This window comes from Eublepharis macularius, chromosome 4 (assembly GCF_028583425.1).
Source record: "Eublepharis macularius isolate TG4126 chromosome 4, MPM_Emac_v1.0, whole genome shotgun sequence".
Classification (NCBI taxonomy): Eukaryota; Metazoa; Chordata; class Lepidosauria; order Squamata; family Eublepharidae; genus Eublepharis; species Eublepharis macularius.
In genome coordinates, this window is record NC_072793.1 from 94525734 (window position 1) to 94539705 (window position 13972).

Consider the following 13972-nt stretch of genomic DNA (forward strand, 5'->3'; position numbering starts at 1 on the left):
GGTTTCATTTGCAATGTGATCTTGGCCTGACCAAAGGGAAGAGCTAGTCAAGAACCCACATCTTGCAAATCTGCATAAATTTACTTATTATGCCAGATAGGGAGATGGTCAAATATATGGAAGGTGTTGATGCACCAGCACCTCACAGCTGGAAAACCTGCTAAGCCTCTCCCTTTGGGCTTCTCAGAATTCACCAGTAACTAGCTAAAGACTCTGTAGCCTCTGAGGGTTAAAAATACTGTTTTTAAGCAAGAGAAACCTGAGATTCTCCAGATGCTAGATTTTGCCTCTGGTGCCAGATTCAATGCTTTCACAATGTCATCACATCATACACAGTCCTATGCAGGGAAGAACTACAGCCCTGATACCAAAACAGCCCTTCTAGCATCTCCCAACTAGGGAAACCCATGACAGACCCAACTTAGAAGGTTCAAGAGATTCAAGTAGACTGGGCTGATTAAAGCTTGCTACTTCTACCACTCCTGCCATGCAATCGCCAAAGAGAAAACAGCCCACCCTCATGGCTTACTCACTTGCAAGATTTGTGGGAGCATGGCTTGAAAACAGCAGAAATTGGATGCGCATAGCAGATTGGGCATAGGTCTTCTTCACTGGTGGGCTGTAGAAAGAAAAACACTCAGCATATGAGCAGCTGCCAGCACTAGGCCTACATAATGTTTAAGCACAAGGTAAACTCATACTGAGACTGCTCTTGGAAAAGAGTAACAGACTTTTATAGTCAACAGAACAAAGTTTTCCACACTTGGGCTCTAAATATTGGAGCTTGATGGATAGGTTCGCACTCTCTATACTAGGGCTTATACAGAAATCACATAGCTAAAGATCAAACCAAGTTTATTGCTTAACTGCATCCATCCAGAAGCTCTGAGCTCAGAGGTGGGTGCTCCTAGGTGGAGAATAGATCTTCCTACCGTAAGGCACATGAAAATCAGAGTTCCTTCCTTCCAGACTTGGTGCCTGGGAGGGCACATTGTCTTCCATGCTGGCTTCTGCTCTACTCTGTGTCTGACTGGTTTAGAGCTTGACAACAACAGACTTGACTCTATTATTTAGGGAGGAAGTGGCCTTAGGTGCAGTGATGCTGCCCTGAACAGGTCCAGTTGCCCATACTTGTGGAGGTGATAGGCCCTTCCCTCAATTTCCAAGAGGCAATCCCCTCATTATAGAAATGTTAGTGGTCAAATTAATCTCCCACAGCTGTGGAGAGGGAAGAAGGTCTGACATGCAAAGCATAAGGGTGGTTATTCCCTTGCCAGCCTTATTGTATAATTTGGGAGGAAGAAAAATATTCCTTATAATTCTATTTCTTTTTTTAAAAAAAACCAAGGATCTTTTACCAGGAATTCCATGACTGGCTTTGCTGCCTGTAATTTAGAAGATCTGATCTGGGAATACAGGAGCAGATTATGCCCTAACTGAAGGAGGAACCTGGTTTGTGTGGCCAAGACGTAGAGCGATCTCAGCGGGCATATTGCCCTATAGCCACAGGGAGAAACAATGGCTGAAATATTTAAAAACAAGATTTGAAAGATATAAATCAAAAATCCTATTATGAATCATGGACATGAGCTCTGTCTGCACAGAAGACCGCACTTAAAAGAATACATACACTTGAGCATGCATGGAGTGTTGTCTTTCATTTTGATACTGAAAGAATTTGTAAGAGTAAAGGCTTAAGGGCTCCAGTGGTCAAGGTATACTTGTTTCACTAACTCCTTGTACTGAAAGTGCAATGGATCCAGCCTAGCTTAAGGCTTCTTTCTGCCTCTGGACTGGCCTTGACTCTGACCATGGATTTACTCAAGCACAGGGACAGAGTGCTTTCACATCCATCCCCCCTGCCTCCTCCCTCCTACTGCAGCAGCCTTCATGCAGTTCTGAGCTGCAACTGGAAAGTGAGCAGCCACATTAATAATTCAGATCCAGCCCCAGCAGGGATCATTTTCCTTGTCGGATCATTGCTCCATTTCAGAGGTCACTCGGACACAGTCACACTTGCAGGGGCACTTCGGCTCCCAAAATTATTCTAGGCAGCCAGTGTGCTGCTCTTATGTCCTTTGTCCTAGGATATCTTCTACACCTCATCTTTCACTTCAACATTCTGCATCAGACACATACTTCCGTGACTTCAACTGATGCACATTTATCAAGCTTATTTTCTGTTTATTTTGTGCAGTTGATTCTTCCCCTAAGATTATTTGTTTGTTTTTAGCAAGTATTGGAGAAGAATGGTACAGTGGGTTATGTAGGAGTACAACCAAAGGTTTAACACCACATGGGATCTCATGTCACCAAATGCAACAAAATGCTGCACCACTAGGACATTTGTTTCATCTTCTGTTGCTTGTCAGTCACCAAAGGAAGAAGCCAGGGCATGACAGCCCTCACTTCTTCCAAGGCTCAGACTTAAACCTAGGTGCATGGAGGCCTACTGCCATGTGAACTTGGCACAGAGCTTCTGAGACTAGTGAAGTTAAGCCAGATTTAGCTATCCATCCAACACTGGAAAGTAACAGTCTTGGTAGCTGGTAGATCTCATGGCAAGAGCCTTCATGCTACTCTGGTTATAATGTGCTAAGAATAAGAGCACTTGGGCACTCACCAAGGTGGAAGCTGCAGCCTGCTTGGACTCTTCACTGAGATGGCCCAGCATTTGCTCCACCTTGGCTAGCTCTTCCTGGCTAATATAGTCAGTGTCTGTGAAGAAAAACAAAGAACAATGACAAGTGGAGGGCGTGATGGTTGTGTGTGTGTGTGTGTGCATCTATCACACTCATATTTCTTTCCTCAACCCCCTCCCATTTATGACTGTTATTAATTGAAGCTGCAAGAGGGTTATATGCATGGTGGCATGGCCTAGCAGGACCTCTATTAGCCCCATGAAACACAAATAGAAGCTGCCAGATAAAGCTCAACATCACCAATGTGCCCTGTGCAACAGTGACATATGATGCATAGAAGGCAACCATGGGAATTCCTTAAGCCAGCAGAGAATAGTCCGTACACTGCGGAATCTTCTCAGAGTACAAAGCAGCCATAGCTCTAAGGGTTTTTTTTGTCATAAACAAATTGGATCCTAGGGCACCTTCCAAGGGTCCACCACTGATACCTGCTCCCTCTCCCAAGTAGGGTTACCAACATCAAGGTAGAGCCCCGAGTTCTCCCAAAATTACAACTGATCTCCAGGCTACAGAGATCTTTTCCCCTGAAGAAAACAGCTGCTCCAGAGGAGGGACTCTGTGGCATCACATCCTAACTGAGCTTCTTCCCATCCCCAAATCTCCAGGAATTTCCCAAGCTGGAGCTGGCAATCTTCCTAACGGGGGAAGTCCCTGGCAGCCCCAGAGTAAGCAGTTATGCTCCATTGTCTCCTCCAGGCCCCCTTTCCGTCAGGAAATTGCCCCAGTGCCCCTGCAACATCTTCTGATGGGAGTGGTGGGAACCTTCTTGCACTCCTTTTAGTTCCCTCAGCACTGGCTGGACTCAAAGGATGGCAAAACAGTCTCTGCTCTGCTCCTGCCAGGACTTCTTCCACTGGGAAATGGACATGAATGCATGGGTCTCAGGGTACTCTCCCACTTGCCTGGTGGAGGCATCACAGTATGACTGAGTTCCAGTAGTGCATGACAGGGACACACATGAAGTTACCTTATACTAAATCAGACCATTGGCCTTTCAAGGTCAGTACCGTCTACTCAGGCAGTGAAAGAACACACTCTGATGGACAGGGCAGCACGGGTACATGATGGGAACACAAGCACTCTGCTGTAACTAAATGAACAGCCATGCAAGGGCTGAGAGAAGCCACACAGTCAGTAGACAGGATGAGGCCGGAGGCCTAATTGTAGAGGATGGAAGACAGATGGGAGGCCTCAGCAAGGTCCATTCTGGGAAATAATTAACAGTTCCTATTTAGGTTTAACTTACAGTGCATGGCAGAAAACAGGAGAATCTGCCTGTGGTGTTCTCTGCAGCCTGCTGTCTTGTTTATAGCATGTTTCCCCACTGTCAGCAGGTGGGGGGAATCTACAGCTGCCAGGCAAGAAAGCTCCACTTATACTGACTTCAGCATAAAAGTAAGGGCAGCAGATACCAACACCTGTGGACTTCCTCACAGCACCAACCACCCCAAAAACTTTATAGCCATCCAATTAACCTGCTGCTTTGACCTAATTAAAAGTAAACCAAGAGCACTTGAAACACATAGGAAGCTGCTGAATAACGTAATTGAGGATGAAAAACTATTCTCTGTCGATACCTCCGTTTTTTAAAATTGACTGAAGGATCATCAACAGCCTTTCAGAGTAAAGCGCCTAAAAGCAGTGACTGTACAACTGTCTGAACCACAGAGGAGCAATTGTGATAGCTCCAATTTCCCTGGGATGTAGCTTTCCTAGGATCAGAAATTCACATGGGAGTCATCAAAAGGAGGATGCAGAGATCACTCCAGTGTAGGATGTGGTTTGTTATATGGGCTAAATGGCCTTTTTCAGATGCCTTGGTTCTGTAAACACTGTTCACATTTATTTGCCTGAATGCATTCTGCTGGAAAACAAAAATTGGAAAGTCCCCAGGCCTCAAACATTAGGGCCTTCAGCCAGTCTGTTTGCATCTGGAGAGATGAAGAACTTGACCAGGAGACCACAGTTCAGCAAAGGTTAAGAGGCTGGAGCTTTGCTGCTCACTTCAGGGCTTTCCCCCATAGTTCTCACGTCAGCAGCTTCCTCCTCCTGTCATTTAATGCTTTTGTTCATCATCAGCTCAAGATTTCCATGGAACTACAATTTCTAGAGGATGTGTACATAAAGCCTGCACTATTCTTCAGGGACCAGAGTTTCCTTCATCTCAGATCTCCAACTGCTTCTCCACATCTCTTCAGATTCCAAGGGCAAAGCCAAGCCAAGGACAAGGGCTCCCCTTACTCTCTGTGTTTCTATTTAGAGATGGACAAATATACTTCTTTCCAACAGTATTCTGCTATGAGGAGTGATGCTTTTGCACACAGAGGAGAAGTACTAATTTTTGTTGCCCTCTTTCCATCAAACGTGGTAGGTAAATGGGGGGATTCAAGCTGGCTTTGTTTCAAAGATTAAATGGGCTGATAAGAGAATTCAGCACTGCCATGCTGGGACCACAGTGAAACACACAGATTCTTTCATAACACAGCCAGAAAGCACCCTCACAAAAAAAAATCATCCTATACATTTACTTCATTTATATCTTGCTTTTCTCCTCACTGGAGACCTAAAGCAGTTTACATTGTTCTTCTCCCTTTCATGTTATCATGACAAGCCACTGCAGTTTAATCCAGATCCTTTCTTCTTTGCTCATCCTCCAAATTTCCACCAGAGATTCTGTAGTATGTTCAGAGGCTTTTCAACCCCAATTTCAGTTATATAAGAAAAAGATAATCTGAGGGAAGTGGGAGGTATATCCCCACTCCCAAGGAGGCATGCTAGGAGTTCGAGTCTCTTAGAAGTGGACATCACAAAACATGAGCTGCAAATCTTTCCCATCTAAGTGGGTTTTTAGTGGTCAGGTAAGATGGCACTGGCCAGTTTTAATACATAGGATTTTATATCTTGACTTGTATTGTGTTTTATAGGATTTATTTTTATTTTAAAAATAAGAAGAGATGCAAGTTCTTTTGAAAACACATGCAGTAGGGAGGATGCATATTTTAAAGGCTCCCTCCCATGCCGCAAAGTGCAGATAACCTCCCTGCCCTGGCATATGTATCAGGTTCCTTAGAGAGAAACTACCAATGCCAAGTCCTACACAGCTACATTAGAGGACAGCAAGCATTACCAGTTGCAAGACAAGCACTGCTGACCATTCCTGCAGACACTCACAGGGTGGCCTAAGTCACCCCACCCCCGCACTGTCAGGAGGCTAGAAGGTGGCTCCTGCACTCCTCTCCACCACCACTCCCGGCACAGCAGCAAAGTGACGCACAGAGGAGATGAGGCTATGCCTATCTTCCTTGCTGTGTGAGGGCAAGGCATGGAGGAGGCAAGGCAGCACCTACCCTCCTCACCCCACATGCCACAGTGGCAAGGCAAGGTGTGGAGGCAGCATCTACCTTCCTTGCAGCCCCCGCCCCCCAGTAAGGGGAGCGGAGAGAAGAGGATGGAAGGGAAGGCTGGTCGGGCCCCAGCAAGGGAAAGAGGAAGAAGGCTGGGCCTGCCCCTGTGATAGAGAGGGAAGGAAGGGGCAGGTGGGGCAACAGGGCTGATAGTCACAGGCAAATCACCTAGGCCAGCCTTGGACCCACAGAGTTTTGCTAATTCCCTTCCAGTAAAAGTTACCTGTATTAAAAATTATATCATCACAAAGCCTTAACTTTTGACTTCATCTTGTCTGGTTTTATCGTAAGGCTATACGTTTATTTTTAAGGTAGTTTCAGTACAAAAGTATCTTTAAATTTCTTGGGAAAATGACCAACACATTTACATAAATAAATATACATATTTTAAACATTGTTTTTTATTTCAAATTCTTGGTACATACTACTGTACTTTGGCTCTGGGCTGTTGTTTGAGGTGTGGCATGGAAAAAGACAGGGAAGCAGGTAACCTCCCCATTTACCTCTCAGAAAGTATGTTTGGCCTAACTAAGCTGCAGGTATAAAGAGATCTTTGAAGGGCAGAAAGCAATGGCCAAGAATAAAAGACCTAGATAACCATGAGAGTATTCACGTGTTTACAGGCTCTGTAGCAGAGATCACAGTGATCTGACTTTTCTACAGAGTGCACCTAGAACTTGCACAGCTGCCAAGCTGGAAGGAGATGACATAGCCATGCAAGGCAAGCAGCCCACGGTATATTTAAGCCTGACAAATCAGGAGATACTTACAACTCTGCAGGGAGAAGTGTTTCTTGTCAGCAGAGGGAGATGCCATTCCTAGTACTAAAGGTTCCGTGTGACCCAGCAAATACTGAATAGAACGGAGTTGGAAACAGGGATCTGCCAGTAGCACCGCTGTTGCCCGCTCAGCCCTGAAAAGACAAAGTCAGACTCTTTTTTCAAAGGCCTTGCCTTGAAATGGTAGCACATGCCATAACCCTCAGCAATCTCTGTACAATACAGTAACATTGTGCCATGGAGATAGCACAGCAAAAGGACAACCTTCCATCCCTTAAGGGAATAATGTTAGTCCACAAAATGGTCACAAAGGTCACAACTATTCTCACTTCAAAAATCAAAATCAATTTCACCAAATAAGCTTTACAAAAACCATCTGCCGTTTAACATTGGAACATTATTGAATGATGCCAATTTTTGCAAATTCAATACTTTCGGCATTTTAAAAAGTGGGCAAAATCAATCAGAATGTAACCCTTTTGAAAGTTTTCCGTATCTAGCATCCTGAAAATGCCACTTTGAGATCTTAGCATAACAGAGTTCTATCATTTTTCCATGTTCCATCACATTTACATGACATGATTTCATGTTTTTTACTTGGCGCAGAGCTACAACTGTAACTCTAGAAACACTGCATCCATTTAACACCTATACAGGTAGACATTGTGTTAATTTGCGCCTTTGATACCATTATTTGTAACATAGATAAGAAAAAACCAACAAACAAAAAAAGCTAATCTATGTTAACATGTAAACAAAATTTAAAGCATTATATTTACAATATAGTTGCTATTAACCTTTTTAGAGTATTCAGTTACCTTTCAAATGAGACCTTGCATATTAGAATCCATTCGTTCATGAGCTATTTAAAGATAAAGAATGTAGTGTGGTGGCCATTTTGATGACATCATCACAGTTGACCTAATCATTTCTGAAAGTGTCTCCCAATGGATTTTCAAATCAAAGTAGTACCCAACTATGCCCTAAAACTTTATGCTGGTATGTAGAAGTGAAATATATTTAGGCTTGTTCCACACACTAACTACTAGAGAAGCAAAACAAATGCTGTCTTCAAACTCAGTTTAGCATGGAAGATGGCCCCCTATCTTGATATAGCAGAGCTGGCCACCTGAATCCATGCCACAGTGACTTTGAGACTAGACTACTGTAATGCACTCTACATAGGCCTTCCCTGGAAGTCAACCTGGAGACTTCAAATGGTGCAAAATGCCACAGCTTGATTATGATCAGGAGCTAGGCAAAGCATGCACATTAATGGGAACCCAATTCCCACTGGGTTCCCATTAATTACCAGGCTCAATTCAAGGTTTTGGCCATCACATAGAAAGCCCTTCATGGCCTTGGTCCCTCATATCTGCAGGACCACGTCTGTACCTATGCCCCACCATAGCAGCTTTGCTCATCTGCACAGGGTCTTCTGCAGGTGCCATTCTACAGATGGGCAAAATCAAAACACATACATTCTCTGTGGTGACCCCTACCTTATGGAATGGCCCGCTCCGACTCTTCTGGCCTTCTGCAAACTACATAAAGCTGATTTATTCAGAAGAACTTTTTACACAGGTAATAGGACTCTACTGTAAAGAAATGGTTCAGAGAGCTGTATTGGTAAAGTGATAGGGACAGTAGGCTATACTACTGTGTACTGTTTGTTGCTGTATTTACCCTCCTGTTGGATAGTTTCTCTGCATCATTTAAAATGTCATCGTCCATTTGCTTAAGTTTTGTTTCAGTATTGTTTTGGCTCTGGATCACATTTCTGCTGGTTTTTCAAATTTCTATTGTGCTGTTTATTAAATGCATTGTTTGTTGAATGTCCCGGCCATTAATCATATTGACTTCCACTGTGTTATCTGCCTTAAGTCTCAGTGAGAAAGGCAGACTAAATAATGTAAATAAAATAAAATAAAATAAATAACTGTATATGTTCAGAAGTGAATGAAAACCCTAGCTTTTGTTCTAATCAATGTTACATGAAAGGGCAGCTGTTTAAAAGAAAGTAAGTGTGCTATAATGGTTAGAATGTCAGACTATGATAGGAGAAACCCAGGTTCAAATCTCCATTCTGTCATGGGGTTCATTGGGTGACCTTGGGCCAGTTGCACTCTCTTTCAGTGTAATGTACTCAAAGGTTTATTGTGAGGAAAAAGAGTGGGGGAGCATGGATGCCACTCTAAGTTCGTTGGAGGAAGGGAAGGATTTTTTAAAAACGAATTAAAAGAAGCAAAACCCATCAAATAAATATACAAGTAAGATACCAAAGGGCCATGAAATAAGGACACCACCTGCATCTGACTTCTTCCACATGTACATTAAACAAGCCACCAGCCCTTTTATAACAGTCACCTAGTTCAATAATATCTCCAAATGGCTCAGGTTTGAGAAAACCGAACACACCCCACATTATCTATATTTGGCCCTCATAATGAATATTCCTGGTATTTCAAGATCAGTAATTAGGCAACTCCATTATTTACTTAATAACAAACCCACAAAGTCAAGAATCCTAGTACACTTTCGCAGGAATCTTATTCAGCTCAATTTAACATGCCATTTCGTAAATATGTGAAGATAATACAACACAGGGACAGACTGGGAGGTATGTCAGAATATTTTATTTAGAGCAGCGTTTGCCTGCCTTTCTCCAAAAGTGGATTCAAAACAACCCTATCTTCCACTGGGAGAAGGGTGTTTCCTTGAAGAGAATGGTTTTTCAATCCTTTGATTACTTGCTCCTACCCTTTCTATTCAAGGGAAGTACAATGCAGTAAGAAAGGCAGCCTTAACAGATTAACATAGTAGTGGAGATAATACATCCATTGAATCCTTACATTTTTAATTTTCATCAGCTAGACAGGAATATTGTTATCAGGAGCTCATTTTTCTAGTGTTGCCTAAACAAAAGTAAACAATTTTTTTCATTACAATCTGATGTCTCATCACTACACAGCTATATATTCTCATAACTAGCAGGGCAAACAGCTAAAAACAAGAAAACTCAACAAGCAGCCTAACCATATGAAGAACTGGAAAGAGGAAATCAAAGTAACAAGGGTACATGACAACAGACTGTAATAGCAGTCAACCACCCAAGGGCTAGAGGGATCTGATCTCATCACATAAAACTGGCACCAGTGAAGATAGAAATCTAGATTTTTATCTGTTTATCGTATGTATTTCCTAACTTGGCTGTTCTGATGTGAAAGCTAGCTAAATTATTATAGCTGAATGCTGAAGCTGGAATTTCCAATTCAAGGTACACAAGATAGTTATTATGTAGACCAGGGTCTCTCAACGTGGTGCTTGTGGGCACCATGGTATTCACCAACATCTTTCCTGGAGACCCAAGTGTTTTTAGAAAATGGGCAGGGCCAATGGAGCTTTTGGCCAGCAGGGTTTCTGACTGTAAGTGGAGATCTGACTGGCTAAGCAGATGTTTAAGAAGTTGCTTTGGCAGAAGCTGCCACAACAGCACCAGGGTCTTTAATGTGTGACCAAAGATAAGCTGTGTAAATACAGGACAATATTTTAAATACGTTTATTTTAAAAAGCATTCTGTTAAGCAGAGCTTCTGCCTGAAATATTGAAAAGTTACTATTAAAGTTATACATAACCTCACTCCCTGACATTTTGTGGTTAGTTCTGTCTCTTGTGGCTGCTATTCAGAATTCCAAAGGTACCTGAAGGCTCAAAAAGGCTGGGGACCTCAAGGTAGAATGTATAAAAGCTGGGTACATACTAAAAAGAGATTTTCTAGCTGTTTTTGTATCCCACTTCAGCCTGCACTATGCCAGTCATTACTGCCTCAACAGAATAGAATAAGAGTAAGAATAAAAACGTGGAAAGATTGATAACCATCAAAGGATCTCATAAATCTAATAACATCTGGGACTGCAGTTGTAGAGATAATTTCCAGTTAGCTGTTCTACGAAAGGCTCAAAGGATGTCCAGAATTTGTACTTCTTACAGGGAATCAAAGTCTGTGGAACTACTATAACAATGTATACTGGTAGATAAAGGCAGACACATAAACAGATTATTTTCTATCATTCAAAGAGGTTTACTAGAGTATTGTTAAAACATTAATTCATCTTCGTTCTTCTGTGCCTCCACACATGGGTACTGCGCACGCGCAGGCCAGCCGCCGGAAGATTTTTTACCGCTTTCCCAGCTCCGAAGGGGCCGTTTGCCGCGCGCCTCAGCGACCGTTTCCCGCCCAAACAGTCACATGCTCCTCCAGCGGCCAACGGCCCCTTCCCTCAGTTCTCTTCTTGCCGCCGCTTGAGGAGAACGTTCCGTTAGTAGCTCCGTGCTTCTTGTATCTTTGGATTGCCTTTTTTCGTGCTTGACTTGGATTTTGGACTCGACCTTTCTTCTGCTTCGTGATTTGGACTGACTGATTTGGTGTGTATTGACCCGGACTGTATTTGACTTCGTTTTGGCTTGCCCCTCGGAATGGCTTCTACGGCCCTGTTTAAGCACTGCGCCCAGTGCCGTGCTAAAATGGCCCAAACGGATGGGCATAGCCTTTGCCTGCTTTGCCTGGGGGAGGAACATGTAGTCCCCACTTGCAAGATTTGCCAGGGATTCACACACAAGGCCAGGCAAGAACGGTCCGCCCGCCTCAAGGCTTCGCTGTGGCAGCGGGTCTTGGACGCCCCTGGGCCCTCCGAAGCGGAGAAGCCGGGAGCCGCGGAGAAGGCTGGCCGCGCCCCGACCCATGCCGGGGGGCGGTCTCGGGCGGGCTCTGTGGCCTCTTCCAAGTCAGTGACTGCATCCCGCCCGGCGAGCAAGTCGGCGTCGAGGGCAAGCTCGGTGGCGAGGTCGTCGAAGTCGCCACATAAGTCGGCGTCGGTGAGGTCGGAACCGGGGAGGTCGGCTCCGAGACCGGATCCGAGCGGATCGGATCCGATAAGGTCAGCCCCAGCATCGATCGAGGGGCCTGCGGCAGCACCGGGACCGGAGGCTGCGCGGAAGGCGTCGACCAAGAGGGCATCGGTTCCGAGAGCTTCCTCCGAGCCGGTTGTGAAGAAGAAGAAGACCAAGAAGACCAGGCATCGCTCTCGGTCCCCTCGGCGCCGTTCTGCAGAGGAAGTGGTCCTGGTGTCCCCGCCTACATCATCACCTCACCTGGACTCCCCTGACCGTCCCCTCCTTGAGGAAGTGGTGCCGGAACCGGGGGCCTATGTGGTCTTGTTGAGCGGACGGCGTTCGCCAACACCGGAATCAAGCCCGGCTCCGCGTCGTCGGATCCGAGCGGCGACTAGGGATCCGTCGCCTGCCCACTCTGCCCATAGCCAACGGTGTTGGTCCGAGGGGAGTGTCGGATCCGAGCGGATAGGATCCGAGCAGTCCGTGGATGCGCGCCACCAACAGGCTTCAGCTATGCCAGAGGCCTATCGGTGCCAATGGAAGGGGGCTCCACCTGGCTTCAGACCATCGGATCCGGGGCCATCGTCATCTGGCCATCGTGAATGGTTGCCCCCACCCTTCCCAGAAGGGGAAATGTCAGCGCAAGCATCTGATGAGGATGATGAGGATGCAGGGTCCGGCTACCGCTCTGAGTCGTTCTCCGAGCCATCCCCAGACGACAATGTTGGCCCTTCCACCAGCTCTCCCTTCGAGGACCTGCGGATTTATGCAGACCAAATGGCCCGCATGTCCAAGGCCTTGGAGATTGACGTGTCTTCTGTGGTCCCGAAGACGAAGGACAAGTTGCTGTGCAGAATCTATGGGGAGAACCCGGCTACAGTAGGTTTTCCTATGTTGGAGGGCTTGGAGGAGATCATCGACAAGGTCTGGAAGTCACCATCTGACCTGCCTGCCACGTCCAAACGCATCGAACAGATGTATAAGATTAAACAGGGGACGTGGCAGTCTCTCATCAAGCACCCTCCACCATCATCCCTGATAGCCGAGGAGATTCAGCACAAGAGGTCGGGGTCCTCCTCCGTCCCACCGGATAAGGAGGGAAAGAAGATGGACGCACTGGGTAGACGTCAGTACTCAGTTGCTGCTTTAGCCCTCCGGATAGCCAACTATCAAATGATTATGGCGGGCTATCAGCTCTACCTATGGGAAAAGCTGGCAAACTATGTCACTGATCTCCCTGCTGACAAGAAGGCGGTGGTGTCGTTGCTGCAGACGGAGGCAGTACGATTGTCGAAGCAACAGATGAATGCCGGGAGTCATGCGGCTGACACGGCTGCTCGGGGTATGGCGTCAGCGATGCTTCTGAGGAGGCACTCGTGGTTGCGGTCGACTGCCCTCCCGCAGGAGGTGAAGGCCAAGATTGAATGTCTGCCCTTCGAGGGTGACTCCCTCTTCTCTACCACCACCGACGAGGCGCTTAAAAAGAAGAAGGAGGACCGGCAGACGGCACGCTCCCTGGGGGTCACTCCGGCGGACAGGTCCACGTTCAAGCCTCGGTACTCGTCGAGGTATAATCCCTACCAGTACCGCAGCAGATATCAACCCCGTCCGTACTATCAGCAGTACCCTACCTCGCAGCGCCAGTATACCCCAGCGCAACACCAGGGCAGGAGGCGTAGGCCATTCAAGCCCCGCTCGTCTCAACCTCCGCCCCAGCAAAAAGATCCGCAAGGGGCTGGAAGGCAGTTCTGAGGACCCGGCCCTGCGGCAGCCCTGAACTTTTCGGACAGACTCAGTCCTTTTTTGTCTGAATGGGAGTCAATAACATCTGACTCATGGGTCTTAACGATTGTTGATAAGGGGTACGGGCTGGAATTCACTGAACTGCCGATGTGTACTTCACCGCTGAGTGCGGTGAATAATACCTTGGTTGAGCTGGAGGATGAAATTAGGTCCCTCTTGGCTAAGGGTGTTGTGGAAGAGGTGCCCTTTGTGGAGTCTGAGAGGGGTTTCTTTTCCCGGTTCTTCCTAGTCCCTAAGAAGGATGGGGGTCTACGTCCGATTTTGGATCTTAGGGGCCTAAATGCCTTTCTAAGGGTCACCAAGTTTAGGATGATCACACTGCCTGCTGTAATTGCCCTTTTGAAGAGGGGGGATTGGTTCGCTGTCCTGGATTTAAAGGACGCGTATTTCC

At 46.0% G+C, this 13972-nt stretch overlaps 1 protein-coding gene across 1 annotated transcript in view; it reads right to left on the reverse strand.

The window, feature by feature from the left end:
* The window catches only part of RNF123 (ring finger protein 123), a 146167-nt gene that overhangs the window by 4451 nt on the left and 127744 nt on the right, over positions 1-13972 (reverse strand). The window contains exons 36-38 of the mRNA XM_054978121.1: positions 6877-7019; positions 2624-2718; positions 534-619 (exon numbers count right to left, since the gene is read on the reverse strand). Of these exons, the coding sequence (XP_054834096.1) occupies positions 534-619; positions 2624-2718; positions 6877-7019 (324 nt within the window). The remainder of the gene's footprint in view (positions 1-533; positions 620-2623; positions 2719-6876; positions 7020-13972) is intronic.